At 40.5% G+C, this 22,015-nt stretch overlaps 1 protein-coding gene across 3 annotated transcripts in view; it reads left to right on the top strand.

Annotated features, from left to right (window-relative positions):
• The window catches only part of KIF16B (kinesin family member 16B), a 266,306-nt gene that overhangs the window by 225,606 nt on the left and 18,685 nt on the right, over positions 1-22,015 (top strand). For all 3 annotated transcript variants that reach the window (XM_069496659.1, XM_069496657.1, XM_069496658.1), the window contains one exon: positions 11,573-11,656. In XM_069496659.1, the coding sequence (XP_069352760.1) occupies positions 11,573-11,656 (84 nt within the window). The remainder of the gene's footprint in view (positions 1-11,572; positions 11,657-22,015) is intronic.

Genomic DNA, 22,015 nt, shown 5'->3' with positions numbered 1-22,015 from the left:
ATTTCATTGGAAATCAGTAGGCCTCAAAATGATTGATTTCATTTTTCTAGTGACTTTTATTTCAATCCTTTTGTCTTTAAAATATATTTTATGTCCTGAATTGCCAAACAAGCTTGTCATTATGTTTTTCTTGGGCCAAAGAAATGTGCTATTTTAATCCTCGTTTGTTTCCTGTGTTTTACTGTGCATAATCAAATTTCATAATTATACAAAGTAGGCCATAGAGCTGTTGTTAAACTTTCTTTTGGCATTCTCTAGGCCTATCATATCTCCACAAATATCCAATTTATTTGACTTGAGTCATCATTTTTAACTTTAATACACAGTTTTCCTATAAGAGCTCAAATGTCTTTGCATCATTTCCCACTCCTGCTGTAAGGATAATGGCTGTAGCAGGAAAAGATGCCATTTTTAAGGGTTTTCTCATGAATACTGCATTCCCGTTTGTGTCTGTCCTTTTTCTGTTCTGTAACCTCTTAAAAAGTACCATATTTCATTATTATATCAGGCTCCATTTTCCCTTTACACGTCTGAGCCTTACTTCAAATGAGAATGCTATGAAGATTTTACAGGAAGTAAGGTAGCTCCTCAGAAGCAATATAACCTAGATAATAGGCAAAATATCTCCGTAGCATCTGAAGTGTCACTTCTAACTCAATGTGGAGAGATTTTAATCATCAGTACCTGAGTTAGAGAACTTCAGAGCTGCAAAGAAACTTAAACATCTCGGTTCATTCCTTCATTTTAACAGATGATGAAACTAGGAACTAGAGATTTTTTAGACATTGCTCAAGATTATACAACCAGCAGCTATTTGCTGAACTGAGACTTGAAACCTGATTGCCCCAAATCTTAGGTTATTAAAAGAAAAAGACATATGGTGTTAATTTAACTGTTCCATTAAATTTGTAAAAAGAATAATCGCTTTTTTACTGTTTCTATAAAAATGATGCATGCTCATTTATGAAAATTTCTCATAATACAAGGAAATACAAGAAAAAAGCAACAGATTACCCAAAGTCATTCTATAAATATAATTAATGTTACCATTTAATGAACATTGTTTTAAGTATCTAAATGAATAGGCACAGATAAAAGGATAAATATGTAGATTGACAAAAAAGGAATTAAAATGAGAGAAGAATAGGGGAAAGGAGTGAAATAAGTTTAAAACATTGTATTCGTTCTAGATATGCTGTTTTTAAGTGCAAACATTAATTTTACTTGAATTTAACAGAAGTGAAAGAAAATGGAATAAAACTAAGGAAATTACTGTACTTCAAATTAAAGGTTCTCTGCCACAAGATATATTAGGTCATTAAATATGAAATGTCTGATTTTGAATCAAAAGTTCAGTTTATGGTATCTCAAACAAGAAGCAGTACAATTAACCAAAGTGTGTGCCTAAACTGTTGACACAGTTTTGTCATCTTAACAGTAGCTTGTTTATACCAGCAGGGAAGAAGCCTGGAGAGCAAGTGGTGATGAAATTGCAAAAGGCGTTTGCCACAGCTTCTTGAGAATGGAATATTTTTCCTTGCAAGAAGTGGTCCAAAGCTTCTGTTTGAGCAGCGTGTTTTTTGCAACATGTGGTCTTGCAAGAATATTGGCCTGTCTCTATTGACCAGTCTTCAGCTGCTTACTCACCAGCATCCTCATCATTTCATCCGATTGGTTGCAGCAGATATCTGCTGTAATATATTGACCAGGTTTCATGAAGCTGTAGTGGATAATACTAGCGCTGGACCACCAAACAGACACCGTTAACTTTTACTGATGAATATTTGGTTTTGTACTGTGTTTCAGCACTTCATCTTTATCTAACCATTGTGCTAAACACTTGAGATTGTCAAAAAGAATTCATTTTTCATCGCGTTACAATACCTTTTAAAAATGGTTCACATTTATGTCATGATAGCAAAGAAAGGCAAGCTTCAAGATGATTTCTCTCCTGACACATGTTTAATTCATGCTGAACCCAGCTTCTTTACTTTTCTGATATGTTTCAAATGGTCCAATATTGTTGGAATAGTAATGTCAAACTTTGCTGCTAATTCACACATAGATTGCGATGGATTTGCTTTCACTATAGCTTTCAGCTCATCATTATCCACCTTGGTCTCAGGTCACCCACATGGCTCATTTTCAAGGTTAAAATCACCAGAATGGAACTTCTGGAACCATTGATGTACTATGCATTCATTAGGCACATCCTTCCCAAACACTTCACTAGTATTTCAAGCTGTCTATGCCAGCATCGGTTCCATGATGGAACTTATATTCAAAAACAACACAAAGTTTTGACTTATCCATGGTTTCACAAAAGTTGCTCTAAAAATTTTTTTTGAAAGATAATCACAAGCCAATAACCATGCATTTGAAAGAATGAGAATGTACCTTCATAATAAAAATAAAACAAGAAGCGTTAAAGTGAAAATGCCAGATATAAACTGTCAAACTTAGTACTTAAGGAATCAGACGTTTCGTACTTAATGACCTAATATTTAAGTCCCTAAAATATCTGTGACTTTAAGAAAAAGATTATTTTAAAAAATTGAAATATTAAGTCCCTAGTTTTCAAATGATGTGTTTCCATTTTATAAATTATCAATTGACTCTTCTAATAAAAATGATTATTTACTCTGACTCCCCGATTTTTACTATATTATTTTTACATTGTCAAGATATATAGCGTTCACATTCTTTTATACATAAATTATACATAATTTCCTCTTAGTTGTGAGTTTAAATAGAAGCAATATTTACCATGGTTTCTTCATTCCTGAGATCTTAATACTCTGCTATCTCTTGGTTAGGTATCTTTGGTCATCCAGTATGTTTTGGAAAGATGTACCTTAATATGTTTTAATTGAGTTCTTGTCTGCTTGAGAATGTCTGTATGTGGCCTGTTCACTTGAAAGACACTTTGGTTAGGTATAAACTTTTTGTGTCACATTTTTTCCCTTTATTGCATTTCATTTCTAGTTATTTTCCCAACTCTATATACTATACGCTAATCTTTTTTTCCTAAATTCATTCTACGTTTGTTCCTTCTACTGGGGCTTTCATTCCAGTAATGTTTTTGTTTCTTCCATTTCTTTCTTGAGTTCTGATGGCTCACTTGCAGGGCCCAGGGGAATGCAGAGGTACTGATTTTTTTCCTTTTTTAATTTCATATTTTTCATTTTGCAATAGTTTTAGACTGCAACTTTGCCATTTTGCATGCCTTGTAATATTTTGTTGAAAGACAAACATGATGTAAAAGGAATTGAGGGTAGAGTAACCTTTAGTGTGAAGTTGTATGTTAGTCTGGCTAGGCTGTAGATAGCATTCACTGTTCTATGTAGCAGTGGTGTCAGAGGCTAAAATTTTCTCTGATGCCCTTGTTTTTGTCTCCTCTGTTGTCTTTGGATTTTTCCTGGAGATTTTTTAACTAGGATCTGGGGCTTACTGTTCTATTAGCTATGGTTCCCTGTTACACAGCAGCCACACTGATATCATAGTAATATGGTGGGAGGGGAGTTTCTGTAGTACTGCGGTCCCCTACCTTTTTGGCACCAGGAATCAGTTTCATGGAAGACAATTTTTCCACCGACCTGGAGGTGGGGGGCGGGGGGGGGGGATGATTTTGAAATGATTCAAGCACATTACATTTACTGTGCAGTTAAACCTCTCTGCTAATGATACTCTGTATTTGCAGCTGCTCCCCAGCGCTAGCATCACTGCCTCAGCTTCACCTCAGATCATCAGGCATTAGATTCTCATAAAGAGCGTGCAACTTACAGATCTCTCACATGCGCAGTTTACAGTAGGATTCACACTCTTATGAGAATCTAATGCCCCCTCTGAGCTGACAGGAGGTGGTGCTTATGCAGTGATGCGAGCCATGGGGAGCAGCTTTCACTTGCTCTCCACCCACCGCTCACCTCCTGCTGTGCAGCCTGGTTCCTAACAAGCCACAGACTAGTAGCTGTCTGCAACCCCGGGGTTGGGGACCACAGCTGTAGTAAGTCTCAGGCTTTTAGTGAGCCTGCGTTGAGCAGTTCACTTCCCATGAGTCAATTAGGCTCTGGTAAAACCCAAAGTGGTGAGAGTCTGCTAAAACAGTTTTCCTTGAGGGCAGGCCTTATTAAGGAGAACAGAGAGCTCTGGGAATATTTCAAAATGGTTACTTTTTCCTCCCCCTGCTGGATGCCCATGGGGATTTTCCTCCCATCTTCACAGTGAGACCTTGGTGGGGCTTCTGGAGGTAAATCTCACAAAAGTGTGTACACCTCTCCCGGGACTCCCCCCCCCACCACACACAGAGTTTTTAACACTCATGCTAGTCAATATTGAGCCTCCAACAATTCCTGAATTACAGTCTAAAGTGTTTCTACAAATACTGGCTCCGGCTGCAGGCTTCTGTACCAAGTAGGTTGTGATTCTCTGTATCCACCTGTCTGTCTCTGCAGTTTCAGAGCAGTAGTTTGTCTTGTGATCATACTTCCTTGCGGGCTCTAAGAAGAGTTGTTGATATTCAGTTTTTTCCAGCTTTTTTGTTGTTGTGAGGGCGGGGCTGACGACTTCTAAGATCCATATATGTAGGAACAGAAACCAGAAGTCCTGTTTTAGAATACTTTCAGATTTACAGAAAAGATATGAAAATAGTACAGAGTCCTCATATACTATACTATTATTAGTATTTTACATTAGCGTGGTATGTTTGTCGTAACTAGTGAACCAATATTGGTACATTACTATCACCTAAAGTCAATACTTTAGTCCTATCTCCTTAGTTTTTACCTAATGTCCTTTTTCTGTTCCAAGATCCCTTCCAGGACACCACATCACATTTAGTCCTTATTTCTCCTTAGATTCCTCTTGGCTGCGAAGTGTCTCATACTTTCCTTGTTTACAGTGGCCTTGACTCTTTTGAGGAATACTGGTCAGGTATTTTGCAGTATGTCCCCAGCTGGAATTTGTCTGACGTTTTCTCATGATTAGACTAGGGTTGTGGGTTCTTGGAAGGGACACCCCAGAGGTAAAGCACCATAATCATCACATCAAGGATACATACTATCAGTGTGACTCATCACTGTTGACATTGATCTTGATCTCCTGGCTGAGGTTTCTCCGCTGTAAAGTTACTTGTTTTCCTCTCTTGCTATTCTGTATTCTTTGGAAGGAAGTCACTGTGCATAGCACACGTGTCAAGAGTGGGAGATAAGCTCCACTTCCTTGAGGGTGAAATATCTACATAAATTATTTGGAATTATTCTGCATAGGAAATTTATCTTCCCCATTTATTTATGTATTCATTATATTATGGATTATGTGCTAGTACTATTTTTTAAATTTTTTTCTCAAATGGTTCCAGCTTTGGTCATTAGGAGCCCTTTCACTTGATGCCTGTGTTCCTTTGAGACACCCCCGTCACTGTGTTTTGTAAGGAAATGCTTACTTCTTACTTTCTGGCAATACAAGTGACTTCAGGCTCCTCTTGTATATTCCCTGTCGTAGTTCTAGAATCAGCCATTTCTATAAGAGCTGCTTCACTTGTCCTCCTCTGTTTTTTCCCTTATTTTCTCTTCTTTCAACCTATGTGTCCATTCTCTTGGCTCTGTTTTAGAGATGATTTTGTGGTTCCTGTGTGACTATGAATAATTGCTTGTCTGAGTTCTTCCAGGTAACTTTGACCAGTCTTCCCTGTGCTATATGGTCTTTATCTGCCTTTTGCTTATGTTGCATTCAGTATCACTCACCTCACCCTTTCTATTCGTAGTTTCAGTTTTGGTTCCTTCTAATGATTTCTCATCTTTAAGTGAAGCCCCCACTGAGTCGTGTGGGCAAGGTGGGGGCAGGTACCGGGGAGGGTGAAGGCAGCAAGCCGTGGCATGCCCAGACTTGCTTAGAATCCTTCTGAAGTTTTCTCCTCCAATTATTTCCCTTTGCTTTGAGACACATCTCTCGTTTCCAGGAGGACCCTGGGATCATGGGCTGTGGGTGATGGGGCCTAATGCAGCCCCCCTGGCCTTTCCTCCCTCTCACACTAGAGACACAGGCATCTCTTGGGCTCCCCCTCGCAGCTCCCGTCCACCTTCCTCCTGGATGTGGCTGTGCATCCCAACCTATTTCTTGTCCCTGAATTTAATCTCTTTCATTCCCAGCATGTTGGGAGGCCTGAGGGTTTGGATGCCTGCTCTGGTGGGCGGCTCATGGTGCCAGAGGTCCAGGAGGTGCGGGGTGGTGCAGCGCAAGAGGCTCTTGGCAGCCTGGTTCCTTCCTCTCCCCACAGTGGTTTCCCTTGGTGTCCCTGGCCAGCATTTTGAGCCGTGGCTTTCCTCGTTCAGAGACAGAGTTTTTGTTTTTTCATTCTTTTTGCTGTTGTTGTTTTTGGTACTGTTGAAGAAGGTGAGGAGAGCAAATAAAGCCTTTGCTCCAGCAGCTTTAACCAGAACTGTTCCACCAATTATCCTGGTTAGCAGAAAGATTATTTTTGTTGCAATCACACTTTTCGACGTAAGACTCTCTCCATAAAAGTCACAAGGGGGGGGAGCGATGGTGGAAATTAAATCTTACGGAAAGAAATGTTTTTCCCTCATTACTGAATCCAGAGTCTCTTGAACATTTTTTATATGACTCAGAAATACTTACCTGAGTCCCTTTAGAGTTGTTGTGAGGGTTATAGAACTGCAGGAACTTTAATTTTTGGAAATATAGGACACTGTATTTTCTTTGTCAGAGGTTACAAAGGAAATCAAGGAGAAGTCTCCCCACCCACAGATTGTCATCCGCTGTTCCTGACAGTACTTCTCATGAAAATCAAATCTAGGCTATCTAGGCTAGATTAGAAAAATGAGGCCATCAAAATGAAAATGTGTAAATATAAAGTTCTTGAGAGGAAGTGAAAATGTCCAGATAATATTTCTGATTTTATTTTAAATTTTCCATTCAACATGAGAAACCACAAGCGCCCTAAACAGAAGATGTTGCTGTGTGTGGGTTATGAGTAGAGACATCAGGGACCATTAAGAATCACCCCCCACCCCGAACCGCTTCTCTTCTATGCTTAATTTGTTGGAAATGTTGCATTTCAGACATCACTACTTTCAGCAAAATGGAAAAGGTTTTTTTGCTGTTTTCTTTGGTCCTCCAATATTTTCTTTGTCCTGACCAGTGGCTCTTTTGATCTTGGTAAATTGTCTTCTTCTGAAACTATTTAGACAGTTTAAATAATTCAGAATTCAGAAATGAAACCCATGGAGGATTACTTTTGCCATTCTCTTCTCAAATAAATGAGGTACTAGCTTTTCACCTGCAGAGAGAGAAAAGTCCAGGCCTCTTCTCTACCCTGGGCTTCTCGACTGTTGTACGGGTTTTTAGGTCCTGTTACTTTAAGAATGAAGCAGTGAGTCCTGGCCCGCCCTGCCTCCTCTGTCCCCATCCAGCCTTCCAGCAGGGCTGCATCAGGGCCCTCTCTTTCCCCGTTTTTCAGGGATCTGTTTCTTTGAGCTGAGGAAGCCAATCCAGGTGAAGATGATTATGCTTGCTCTTTTTTTTCTGGAAGATGGGCTTAGAAGTGTGACTGTTCTATCTTCTAGGACAGCAATTATTGTTCCCCAATGGCCCTGCTATCTCAACTCCTTGGCTATTTTAATGTTATATGTTTTTAACTATAAGATACTTCTAGTTTTTGTTTTATTTTAGAGTGCTTTAGGAAAAATATTCTTAGGAAATCGATTGGTTTAGATATAGCTGATTAGCAATCCATCAAATAAAAGTATTTTCAGTTGGCAGATAATGCAGTGGATGGAAACAGAAGTGACCCTAGAGGTCCCTTAAAAGTGTGAAAGTTTCATGCAGGGTTTAACTGGGTGACAGTGCTGATATTCAACAGTTGTTAACTTACAGAATTGGCAGTTTCATCTCGTTCAGGCGGAGGTTGTAGATAGCTAGGCCTCAACAGCATTGTTAAGATCCTTTAAAAAGGAGCAATGGAGGTAGCTTCCACTCTATCAGAGAGAAGGGATCACTCCTGCTGTAATTGGAAAGCTATTTCTGATACAAACAATTATTTTAATGAGAGCTCTTTTATTTTTATACTTTGCTTCATGACCTTGGCTTTCTACTTCATTTCGTTCATGGCCCAGCCCCACCAATAGGACATGGGTCCAATAGCTCACATTTCTACCATGAACCACATTGAAACTTACCCTGTTCCTCTTCTTCCTCCACCAACATTTTAACTATGTGTAAGGAGAGCCACCACTATTTTTATTTTTTATTTGGACAGGAATAAGGTGATAGTTGCTAACTAATTTTGTATATCCCAGAATGGACATCTGGGGAGCTCACCTCTAGACCCATCCCACTTCCTGTTGTTCTCCACTTTTGCCAACCCTTTGTTGAGGACAGGTCCTCAGCAGTGTCCCGTTGATAACACTTGTTGGAAGTGTTGATCACTGCCTGGTGACCATACCTTCATGTTTCTTGTTTAAAACACTTAAGGTGGAGTGACTTGTTTTTATCCTAGGTCCCTAAAGACTTCACGATGGCTTCTTCCATACACTGCAGACATCCTTCACAGCATTGTCCAGAAAAAAACAGGAGTCAGTCCTGATTCCCTGTGCTGACTTTGCCACCCTATGATGCTAACCTTTCTAAGTCACTTAGCTCTAGTCCTGCATTTCTTTAACTCTAATGTTAGATGGTTGATATCATAGTCCTATGATTAAATGCCTAAAAGTCTTTTAAAATTGACCTTTTCTTTCCCTCCTAAAATCTGAATAGCAGTGTTGCACATGATTTATACATAGTTATTTCACAGGCTGAATATTAATAGCACAAAATGTTAGCCTCCATCTGTGCCTGAGGAGGGAATACCACTGCTGACCACGAGGAAATTTGAATGCTTGCTCCCCACCCAGTTCAGCTGCCTAAAGTCCTTTTATCGTACTATTTCTGATTGAGCGTGTGAGTGTGACTATGAATTTCCCCTGACAGAAACCACATCACTTCACCAGCCACATAAGAAAATGACAAAACAGCCGACTATGAAAACGTGCTTCCCAAGCTTTCAGCATCACTGAGTGGGGAGAAGCTTGTTTGTACAAGATGAAATGGAGGCTGAGTGAAGCCCTGAAGACAAGCTCGGGTGTATCTGTCTTCTCTGAGCTGCAGCACGTGGGAAGTGGGTTTGTGCCAATGAGGCTGGGTTCCAGAAAACCCTTTGCTCCTTGAAGCCACATCTTCAATCCACTGGATGGGGAGAGATGGCACAGGGGAGTGTGGGCATGCTGCTTTCTTAGTAATCACTAGATCTCTCACAACTCATCATATAGCTAAGGTCCATTCACCATTCTTCGCTAAATCTTCACGGAAACCTGATGAAGTTTGGTATCATTTTCTATGGGTTTTTTTTTTTTTTCTTTTTTTGTGGAGAATATTTGAGCTCAGAGAAACACAGCTAGTTAGCTTATAAATGGTCAAGCTGAGATCCAAACCGGATCTTTCCTACCTCGATTCCCATGGTCTTTCACTTTATCTTGAACTGATTTTAAAGTTGAATGTCAACAACAAAAGTGGGACATTGGTGAGAAAAGGAGAAGAGGAAATCCACCCCTTGGTATTAGCCCAACCCACTCCAGTGTTTCTCTGCTTTGTCCACCTTCATTTAACTTTTTAGAAGGACTATGAAGTCATCAAAGATACCTTTAAGAAAATGAAAAGGGAGCATTATTCTTACTAACAAAAAGGCAAACACCTAATTAAAAAAATGGACAGGAGTTGACTAGACACTTCCTAAAAATGACTAACCAGTCAGTGAGCATATAAAAAGATGTTCAACATCATTAGTCATGAGAAATGCAAACATGAACTGCAATAGAAATGATCACATGCCCACCAGAATTCTTAAGATGGAAAAGATGACAGTAGCACCAAGTGCTGTTGAGGATCTGTCGCGTCTGCATCTCCCAGTCACTTCTGCTAGAAGTGTCAGCTGCTAAAACCACTTCAGAAAACCATTTGATAGTTTCAAGTATCGCTGAACACACATACCCCATATGGCCAGCATGCCCACTCCTAAGAGTATGACCAACAGAAATGCATGCATACATTCATTAGAAGACCTATATGAAAATGTTGATATCAGCACAATTCCTAATAGCTAAAAACTGGAAACTAACAAAAAGCCCAATAACAAAACAATGAACAAATAAATTGTGAAATGTTCACATAATGGGATGCCGTACTGCAATGAAAATGAGCAAACTATTGCCACACATAACAATATGGTTGGATCTCACAAACATGATATGGAGCTAAAGAAGGTAGACACAAAGGAGTTCAAATGTATGATACCATTTACATGAAGTTCAAAAATAGAGAAAACCAAGCATTAACTTTTGTGAACAGCGAGGAGTGCTTGGCAGGGAGTGTGTGTGGTTCCTGGGGTGCTGGCAGTATTCTGTTTCTTCATCTGGGTGCTGGTTGCATTGTGTTCAGATTTTGAAAATTCTTCAAGTTGTTCCCTTGTGATATGTGCAATTTTATGTATGCATATTATACTTTAATACTATGTTTTTAAAATATTATGTATAAAGATGCTAGTCTTTAATTTTTGACTCCCACTGTGGCAATATAAATTTAAATCAACTTAGCAATTTGCATAGGCATAAAATTGGAATTTTGTGACATACCATGCCCTATACTGTGGGAGAAATGTTCACTTTTTTTCTTGATAATGCTTCATTGGCTTCAATTTGTCTGGACCCGACAAGGTGAGGAAAGGAAGGAAATAGTGAATTCCATCAACTGCAGCGAGTATTGCTGCTTAGCGTTCGTTCAGCCAGAGCAACGCTGGCTAGTCAGGTTCTCACCAGATGATGGAATTCTTTCTTGCCTGGGAGTCTGTAAAAAAACTTATCTTATTGCTTATGGTTTTTTATACCTCTAAGAAGAAAAGCATAAGGAAAATGACTATGAAATTCCAAGACAAGACTAAAACAAATTCTGAACCTTCACTTTCTAGGAAACAAGGTGAAAAGATGCAAAGAGAAATCCTCTTTTCGCACAGGCAGACTTCATTTGCAATAGTAACTGGGAAAAAAGGCAATACATAATGTTTAGAGAACCTTAGCAATAGTCTTAAAAACTATTTTGCAGACTGTTCGGTTTATGTGTAGGTTGAGTTTTCAAATTCTCATCTCAGCACAAAACTAAATGAATTCTAGTAAAGAAGGGGACTGAAAGGAGAACAAACTTGTGTTTTAAAAAACAAAAATTGTTAAACACCGTCTGACACAGAGTCTGATGTGTCATCTGAGACCATTGAGAGTTAGTTCTGTCCTTCCTAGAGTTCCCGTCATCTTGTCTCCTCATTTGACCATTAGGGAATCTGACCCAACGTTGCCCGGTCTGTTCAAGTCCTACCCTTATCGATGATAAAGCAAGGCAGGACCCATCAGCTTTAAACTTTCAGCCCCTTTCTCTTTTCACCCAATGATAGAGATTCCAAGTAGTAGGTTAATAAAGACCCAAAAGTCATAAGTATGGTATTAATGCATCTCTTTTAAAATATGTGTTTCAGCTAGCTGCCCTTGAATTCCCTCCAAAGAAACTATTTGGAAACAAGGATGAGCGTGTGATTGCTGAGAGGCGAAGTCACTTAGAGGTAACAGAATTAAGCTCTTCTTTCTCTGTGTGTTTGGAAAATTTGCCATCTGATTGACCAGTAAGAAATATTTCTGCCAAACGCTATTTCATTTTTTCCCGAGTGTGAAGGTGCTGCTTCATTAACGCAGGAGATGGCAGCAACAGATTGTAAAGATATGATATCGGTTCATTTGAAATATAAGTCCTTATCTCTCTCTGGTCTAGCGGAACATTTTTCTTATTTTTAAGAAGATACATTTATTCTAAGGGTTAGGAAGCAGGATGTGAGTGAGAACTAAATATTCACCATAGACAGATGGTATGTGATACAGGATGAGGGTACAAAGCTTGCTGCAAAAAAACTTGGAATTAATTTACTGAAGATTTATAGTATTACCTCATTGTTGCTTTTTCAAGATAGTTGGAAGCAAAAAGACAAATAACTATTTTTAGTCATGGTTAGGTTGCATTTGACTTATTTTAACTTCATCTTCCAAGCCAGTTCTGCATGTAGAATTCTGGTTTAGGGCCAATGCACATTGTCATCTGCTTTATCTAGTTTGTATTTGTTTGGGGGATATAGTTGTTTGTTTGTTTGGAATCTGATGCTGATGATTCTAAGTCTTTGTGCCAAGGCATAGACCAGTTCTTTTCTTTGATACTAGTGGAAAGCAAGATCACAGATAGTCCGCAGCTGTTGGTCACTGTCTTGCCACGCGAGCCACTGAGGCAGACAAGGGACAAAAGCACATACAGCTCACTATAATCTAGTGGCAACATGCTCTCAGGGGGCCTCTCAAAGTTCCCTTTGCTGCTGCTTTAAGGGGAATAATAATAATAGCTATCGGAAATGAAATCAAATGAGGAAAGGCCTGAGAGAGCCCTTTCTGAATTGTGAAGTGCTACATAAAAACTGTTATTCTTGTTCCTGGTGACAGACAGTTAAACATGGCTGCCCACAGGGTGCACTTTGTGCCAGTGAACCAAGAATTAGGGAAATTTCTAGAAGCTTGAGGTTCCAGTGAGGGCAAAAGGGGCGAAGGGGAAGGACACGGAGAAGCTGAAGACTAGGAGATTATTGTCCATGAGGGGACTTTTAGAGTTGACATGCTCAACATAGGACACTATGGGTTTCAGGGTGTGGCTGTGCTTACACTTGAGGTAGACTATAGAGTTACACGTTTAAAGAAGTCACTTACCCTATGATGGCATGACCCTCACACCCAGCTGAAGAATTTGCCTTCCAGGAAAAGATTATTGTGGAGCGTCTGTTTGATCAAATTCTCTCAAAGCTTTGATTGCATCATACAAAAAAATTAAAAATGGCTGCAGACCTAGTGATGGTTTTCTTTACCTAACCCTTACCTGCCTCAGTTCTCTGGACTTGTCTTTAATGGAAACCCAGAGAATGATGGTTTGTACGCTTGTCTTTATATACTAACAGAAGATAGATCATTGTCCTTCCTAGCTATTCAGGGCTCTGATTAAACTTGCGTGGTGGCCGGCTGTGCCACGACAGAGTGTGCATTTGTGAGCACAACACTCGGCACACTTGGTTTTCCATTCCAACTTGCAGAGGTAGAGCAAAGTTCAGGGTACTCGTTCATTCTTGGTACTTTTCGGTGGAACCCACGTTTGCTCTTTCAGCATCTCCTACTTCGTCATTTAAACTGTTGATGAACAGAGTTTTATGTTACTGTTGCTGCCTGTGCAAGGATCCGTTCCCTTGCCGGTGACTGTTATTTACCTGTGACGTTAGCCTTTATAGAACGTGTTCCCCACATTCTGGAAATAAGCACTTACATTTGCGATTCAATGCATTTCACCTAATATTGACTGTTAAATCTTAGAGCATTATCTTCTTTTTAAGGAGCAAACATAATTCACCTTCCCTTTGATGGAAAATTGATCTAAGATTCTTGCATTAATTCCCTGCGACTATTGTGGCTTTCTTTTGATCTTCTAACATCAGAAGTTACTGCTTGATTTAGTGTATTTTAATATGAAAATTAATATAGTTATTTCCCCTGAATTTCCTGTTCAATTTAACATTTATTTAAGTCCCAGTACATACTGGAGATAGTGCTAAGTGTTCTATAGAAAGCAAAGATAAATGAGACATTTCTTTCCCTCTAAGAGTATATATTTAAGTTCCTATATGAACCTTTACCTGGAAGTATAATGTAAATACACAAGCGCATATAGAAGGATAGATTCCAGTAGGGCACATCTGCACTAGCTAATACACGTGATGTGAGCTTAAAAGGAATTATCTGACCAATTATTAGTATCCAGAAATGCAACTTTATAAACCCCATCATGATAAAAAGCAATATTTTAAGCAAGCATTCAATTGTGGGGTTTGGGTTTTTTGGGGTTTTTGCCCCATCTTTAAACAGGGTCTTGCTCTGGTCACCCAGGCTGGAGTGCAGTGGCATCATCACAGCTCACTGTAACCTTGAACACCAAGGCTCAAGCGATCCTCCTGCCTCAGCCTCCCAAGTAGCTGGGACTACAGGTGTGCACTACCACACCTGGCTAATATTTTTAATGTTTTGCAGAAATGGGATCTCTGTGTTGCCCAGGCTGGTCTCAAACTCCTGGATCCTCCCGCCTGGGTGTCCCAAAGTGCTGAGATTACAGGTGCAAGCCCCCACACCTGGCCTCAATTGTGTTTTGATCTTCCTTGCTATTGAAATATTTCCAAAATTTGGACCTTGTGTTTGAGTTTATCAGCAAAAAGTATAAAATGTTTTCATAGTAAAGACATAGACACATTTTGGTACTTTTTAAGTTACAAAAGTTAAGGCTGTTAAAATAATTATTTTTAAAAATTGTGGGTAGGAACAGAAATTTCCAACTCTTGTGATGAGTTTTAGAGATTAATTTTCTAGCTTTGGAGAGAGGAATATTGGTTGTGTGTCTGGCGGTGGTGGTACTGGTGTCAGAGCTGGAACTTGTAGCATTTAAAATATTGCATCATAAAAGGTAAGAACATGACGGGTGAAGTGGAGATGTATAAATTGACTTTTAGGTGTTAACTTTTATTGATAAACTTGTATTGCCTTCACCCACACAGTTATCTGGCCACCTCTGATTATAGCTGGAGCCCGGTTTTTGCAGAGTCTGGCCTATAAGTGCCTCACATCTTATGCTCAAATGCTCCCTAGCACTTTGGTTCACAAAGAGCTACAGAATCTTTGCAGATTTCTAACTCGGTAGATTTCCTCCTTGCGGCCTTCCCGGCCCAGCTGGAACTCCTTCGTGGAACTGTGTGTACTGTGAGCAGACCCTGCCCTCAGGCAGTCCGAGGCTGCTGCTGACAGCACTCCCCGGTGTGACATGCTTCCCAGGCTCCAGACAGCCCTTCCTGCAGCCCTCACCGCTGCCCAGGAGACATATGTTGGCAGATAAAGCAGCAGAGGTAACAGGGAAAGAATACACTCAGTCTCCGCTTCATAAGTTATTTTGAGCAAAAAGTGTTTTTCACTTTATTTGAAGCCAGATACCATGACTGTTAGGTTGAGCCGTAAGAAACTGCCATTGATATAGGTCAGAAATGCAGGAATATCAGCAGTTTCACATGCTTCTACATAATGCCTGCTTTCTCACTTATACCTGGTGTTTACTAGGTGCCAAGCATGAGTGACAAATGCTTATTATAAGTAGTTTACTCCTAACAGCCACTTGTGAGGTGATTTCCATTGTTATCTCCATTTTTCAGGTGAGGAAATGTGTCTTTGGGAGGATAGAGAAGGTCGTGGAGCTGGTAGGTGGCAGAGCCTCAGTTCACACTCACGTGTCTTTCAGAACAAGCCCCTTCTCTAAGTGTGAAACGCTGCTGGTTCTTATTGTAAAGAAATGCCTCTTTTTTTAAAAAAAACATCATCTTCCAGCATTATCACCACAGTGTTAACTAAAATCTGCTGCCTAATTATCTATTCTTAAATACCATTTCATTTATTCAGCAATCATTGAGCCCCTACCCTGTGCCAAGTAGTGTTCTAGAACGGAAGAAACTCTAGTTAGCAACACAGGCCCTTTTCCTCCTCTCTTGACTGACCGTGGCATTAGCATGGTGTTTATTTGTAATCTTTTACTTTTTTTGTTTGTTTAAGGCAAGATGTTTATGGTGATTGTTGATTTTAAATATTCACTACATGGATAATAAAAGGTTCTATATCTCAGTTGCCTACGGCTTTGTTTATTTATGAGATGTCACATTGTTCTCATGCATATTTATTTTGAGAATATCTCAAATTCACCAAAGTATAAAAAAGGGCATCCGCATGAATTACTGAAGAATATAAACTCAGAATGTCTTTAAAGAAATTTTTATGACTTTAAATATTACATGTATGTAGTATATAAAATATACATACATATACAAATATATAGTCTATTAATATGTATGTCCACATGGATATCAAATTGAGCTCTAATAAATGTGGTATATGGTATTTATTAACAATGGGCCTGAAACATCTCAAGTTTTGAACCACATGGCTCTTAGAATATACTGTTTCTCAAACTGTCAATGGTGAAGGACTAGTTACTTACATTCCATCACTTATGAGTACTCTTGTACATTGAATGACGATTACTAGAAAAATGAAATCAAAAGGATATACAAAATACGAATGCAATTCTTTTTTTTATTATACATAGATTGAACAGACATAAAATTACTCTGTTCTATTGCAATAACAGTGTCTGAAATATGGGCCATACTTTGGCTAGACTATTCTGGAACATCCATGAAATCTCCCCTCCACTCCTTTTTTTTTTTTTTTTTTTTTTTTGAGACAGAGTCTCACTCTGTTGCCCGGGCTAGAGTGAGTGCCGTGGCGTCAGTCTAGCTCACAGCAACCTCAAACTCCTGGGCTTAAGCGATCCTACTGCCTCAGCCTCCCGAGTAGCTGGGACTACAGACATGTGCCACCATGCCAGGCTAATTTTTTGTATATATATATTTTAGTTGTCCATATAATTTCTTTCTATTTTTAGTAGAGACGGGGGTCTCACTCTTGCTCAGGCTGGTCTCGAACTCCTGACCTCGAGCGATCCGCCCACCTCGGCCTCCCAGAGTGCTAGGATTACAGGCGTGAGCCACCGCGCCCGGCCTATCCCCTCCACTCCTTTAGAACTCCTGTCACTTTCTTGCTTATATCAAAAGGTGTTTATGTCTCAAATCTTCCCTCTTGTGCTAAGTACTTGAAGGCAGCAGAATCAACGTCTTGTTCAATTCTTAATCTCCTGTGATACTTCACACATGCTTCACCTTTACTGAATTATCAGAAAATCTGCCCAAATTAGCCCCAAATTAATGAGTTTTCTGTTTTGTTTTATTTTTGTTCGTTAGCGAGAGGTGCGTTTTGGGTTACTAATTTCAGAGAATGTTATTATCTCCTTAGAAACATTTCCACTAATCATTTTAATCTATCAAGGAGTAACTGTAATTAATGAAAACAAATGAAATCCTCTAAAACCGTAAAGCTTTCCAGAATACTACAACCACGTTTGGAAATAACCTAAGTAATTTCTAGGAAATTTTTTTTACAAACTTCGTAGAAAACTAGAGCAGGCAGCAGCCCAAAACCACCTCTTTCTTCCCCATTTTCATCTCCTTAGCCTAAAGCATTATTGAGATATGGATCTAAAGAAATGTGGTAGCTAGGAATGGGGCCTTGGAGCAGATTAACCCAGTCCTGAATACTGGTCCTATGCCTTTGGAGTTGTGTAATTTAGTTTCCCTATCTGAAAAATGAGGATAATAATAATATTTCACTAGAGTTATACTGAGGATTAAATGAGATCATATACATAACATGAAATCTGGCACAAAGAAAAAGCACTCAAAAATGTTAGTTGGTACTGTGAAGGTAGTGATGTTGGGCCATACCAATTTTTTCATTTTTTTCAATATATGTATTTGAATCAAGACCAAATTCTATTTACACATAGCATTGGTTGATATGTCTTTTAAGTTTCGTACAATGTATAGGTTGCCCTCTCTCTTTTTTCTCACCACTTATTTGAGCTCACCATGTCATTTATCTGTTGAAATTCTCATAGTCTGGGTTCATGGCTTCAGAGAGCTCACAGTCCTTTCGGAGCAGAGGCAAGAAGTCACTTCAGAACACGGAAGGGATAGTCATGACTACTTTTGCTGAGGTCAGAGGAGATGATTGCCAAAGCAGTGGTTCTCAAACCTTTCTAGCCAATCTTTGCAATTATCTTGAGCAGCTTTTTGAAAACTACAGATTCTCAAGCCTTGTTCCAGTGTATTATGATTCAGCAGGACTACAGTGGGACTCAGGAATCTGGACCTACTATGGGAAAGTGAGATTGGTGGGTAGGAGTAGAGAGGGTAGGAAACGCCGGATCCTCGAGCCATCTCCATGACTTTGGACCTGACCCAGAGGACATTGGAATGCCAATGAAGTGTTGTAAGCAAAGGAGTGGAGGGATGAGGTTTTACCACTGGAGAGAAGGGTGAGAGCAAGGGCAGCTGGGGGCAGAAAGAGCAATGACCAGGCTATTCCCATCTTCCAGGTGAGACAGGATTGTCCCCTGGATTAGGGTGCAGTGTCAGCTGAGATAAGAAAAGTCAATAGATTGGAGAGATCTACGGGAGGTAGAATCAGGGTGACTTGTTGCTCAATTGAATGAGAACTGGGAACAGTGATAGAATTGGTATGGACACCTAAGGCCCTGGACATTAATCTTGACAGTGAAATCTGTTATTAAATATATTTGTGAACTTTGCATTTGTAAACATAATCCATAATATTGAAATAGTGCTTTTCTTCTACTTCTTTAATTGTGGTTTGGAAACTTTATTGAGCCTCTCCTGGAAAACAAAACCAGGAGATGAGAGAGAAAGAGAGAATTGACTTGTGATTGTGAAGGCTGAGAAGTCCCAAGACCTGCAACTGGCAAACCAGAGACCCAGGACAGCCAATGGTGTAGTTTCAATCTTAGTATGAAGGACTGAGAACCAGGAGAGATGATGGTATAGGTTCCAATCCAAAAGCCAACAGGCTCAAGACTCAAGAAGAGCTGATGTTTCAGTTCAAGTCCAAAGGCAAGAAAAGACCAATGTTCTAGCTCAAGGCAGTGAGACAGGAGTAATTCTCTCTTACTCTCCAGAGTCGGCCAATTCAGGCCCTCATCTGATTGAATGAGGCCCACCCTCATAGGGAGGGCAATCTGCTATACTCATTCTACCTAAGCAGATGTTAATCTCGTTCAAAAACACCCTCATAAACACACGCAGAATAATGTCGAACAAATATCTAGGCACCCCATGGCCACTCAAGTTGACACATAAAATTAACTATCACAGAAGCCACTGCTGGTCACCCCAGATATAGCTATGGTGGTAATTTTTCCATTTCTTGGGCTTTTGATATTCTGACATCAATCCCAATTACATTGCCACCTCATGTGCATTCCTAGCATTAAATTAGTAACATCTGTCATCTCCCCAGCTCCCATGCTCATTTACAAGGTGTTTGAGGCTTGGCAAGTACATAACAGGGATTCTCCAGCTCTTTCCTATTTACGGAAACAGCATCAGATGAAAGTAACACAGAGCAGCTCAAGATGGCATACTTAGAGCTGTGTACGCTCTGTTTAGGGAGTTCAGGATAGAACATCTTTCATTTCCCTGGTTAATTTTAAAAGCAAAATGAAACGAAGCTTGATCGTTGCAGTGTTAAACAGCTAGAAGGTTGTTGCTACTCTCCTCGTAGATACAGCCAGGCACCACTATTTGTTTTCTTTTATTAAATGTCGTATTGCTTCTGAAACAGAAGTAGATCTCACAAGTGGCATAGACAGAAGGAGCATCCTGCACAAGCTCACTTCTCCGCTGCCTGTACCTGAAGGTGGCTCGCCTGCCTGGGTTGGAGACAGCTGTTAGCTTCAAGTTGCTATTGACCTCGCTGTTTACTCTGCTTAATTAAATACCCTTTTAATATTTTCTTATTCTGCTGCCCCTCACAGTTCACAGTCCTGCTGCGGCACAACAGGGGTGAGGAAAGGTCTTTGAAACCGAAGCACTTAATTAGCTCCTGGGCCCCAGGAGAAGTGTCAGAAATACAGCTAAAAGTAGGGGAAAGGAATAGCCATACGTGAGACATGACAACTGATGATGGAAAAGACATTGACCACTATCTGATGATGCCTGAGTTGTTAAAATCATTTTGGAATTTGTGACCATTTTAAATCATGTCTATGATAGTATCATGTTTATACCATTACTCTCCAGTAGTAATCCGTTGTTTATTCAGTTGTAGTTGCTCATTTCTGCCAGAACCTGTTATTTCTTCTTTTTCCCAGTACACACATCATCCTGTGTGTAAGTAAATGGTGTGGACCAGCTTGCCATGTAGGGCCCTCATTGAGTTGTTTTAAATGCAGTCAATATCTGGCTAGTATTCACTGGAAGATGGAACACACACTGATGTATATTAGTAGTTGTGAAAGAAGATAAAACATAATTATAAATATAGATTTAAGCATCTATAGATTACATATAAGTTCTTATCGCCTAAGGTTGTAGTAAAAGTTGCATTTTAAATTCCTAAAAATGCTTCTTTATCCTGTGGGAAATAATGAGTAAGCTTGCTGTGAATTAAAAGTCCTCAACAGAAAACGGATGCTAAAGACAAAATGACAATACTGGGGAGGAAACAGAGCAACTGAAGCCAAGGGCAAAGGCCACACACCCCTGCAGCATTGTGGCTCACCAGCGGTTAGCTGGTACCAATGAGCCGAGAGCACCCCTATGTGGCTAAAGCTAGGATCCCCCTTAATCACCACCAGCCCCAGACCCATCCATAAGACCCTGTGTGCTGTTGCCCCACCTGTGACATAGGCCCTGGCCCTGGAGGACAGTTGTGGTGTGTGGTGGCGGCAGCCCCCCAGCTCTCTCAGCTTTTCTCCCTCGGCCTTCTCTGCAGCCGAGGCAGCCCCCTCGGGGCCGGACCCGGTCAGTCCAGAAGGCTGGGGGAGGTGAGGCCCCCGAGGTAATTCTCAAACAAGGGGGGAATGACAGTCTTTGGATGAATGTGCCACCTCTCATGCTTCACAGGGACAATTCAGAAGCATATGCTGCATGGTTCTCAGAGGGTCCCTAGTTGCCCACAGCAGCGACCACCCTGACACTACCCCCTTGTGGCTTTTCTCCCTTGTTCCCAGAATCACCCCTAAATAAACTGCCTCAGGCTCTGCTTTCAGAGGATTTCAAACCAGGTCACTTGCTCAGGGCTGAGTGCCCTTTTGGATGGGGCGTATATCCTTTCTGATCATTTTTTTGCACGTGTGTGTGTGTATGTGAACCTATTGCTATTTATGCAGTTCTTGAAACTTTTTTAAAAGAATCAATGTCAATTATGGATATGCTCATGTGGTTTTATTAAGCTTTTCTGAAAAGCAGTCCTCTGCCCTCTGGTCATACCCTCCCACTTCCTCTTCTCCGGCAGCAACTCTTTTCTTTCTCATATTTTCTTCCCAACTAAAATTGCATTCGTGAATTGCTGCTTCTTGACTTTTCGTTTTTTAACTTTAGGTGCTGTCTTCGAACATCCCACTGTGGGCGGGGGATGCCCCCCCACAAACACGTAGGGGCACTTGCCTCCCTGTGCAGTCGTCCCATGGGCTGTGCCAGGGCTGGGGTGAGCTCAGCTTGCTCACCTGCTTAGTTTATGACATACTCGTCCCTAATTCAACATCAAATTCTTGGTCAGTTGTATACATCTCTTCTCAAACATTTGGACCACCAGATAGTTCGTGAACGTAGCCTCCTTGCAGAAATCTCTTCTGTCACACCACGACTCCCTTCTCCTCCTCGTCTCCCTTCGCCGTCACCCTTTGCCCTCTCCCGCATGGCTTCCCCTGCTCCCCGCACCCCTTGTCTGTCTGTCTTGATTTACTGTGTTGAGATGAAGTGCATCTCCAGTAGCTTCCTGAGAAAGGATGTGGTAAGAGGTAAATTTCCAGAAACATGACTCAAAATGCCTTCGTTTACCCACGCACTGGTTGGCTATAAAATGTTATTTGGAAACCATTTTCTTTCAGAATTTCAAAGAGTTTTCTCCTTGTCTTCTCACTCCAGTGCTGCTGCTATGCAGTCCAAAGCCGTGTTGATTCTCGATCCTCAGTATGTGACATATCCTTTCCCTGTCCCCCACCAGAAGCTCGTGGGGCCTTCTCTCTGTTCTCCATGTCCCGAACCTTGAGAATTCCACTTTGGTAAGCAGCCTGTCGGTTCTTCTGGACGCCCCATGGGCTCTATCAGTCTCTGTCATATCCTTCATTTCTGGGAAATTTTCTGGATGATTTCCTTTCTTAAGGTGTTTTCTGTTGTTTC

The sequence above is a fragment of the Eulemur rufifrons genome, chromosome 20 (genome assembly GCF_041146395.1).
Source record: "Eulemur rufifrons isolate Redbay chromosome 20, OSU_ERuf_1, whole genome shotgun sequence".
NCBI lineage: Eukaryota > Metazoa > Chordata > Mammalia > Primates > Lemuridae > Eulemur > Eulemur rufifrons.
Note: the sequence above shows the minus strand (reverse complement) of the source record. Positions and strands in the feature narration are given on the sequence as shown.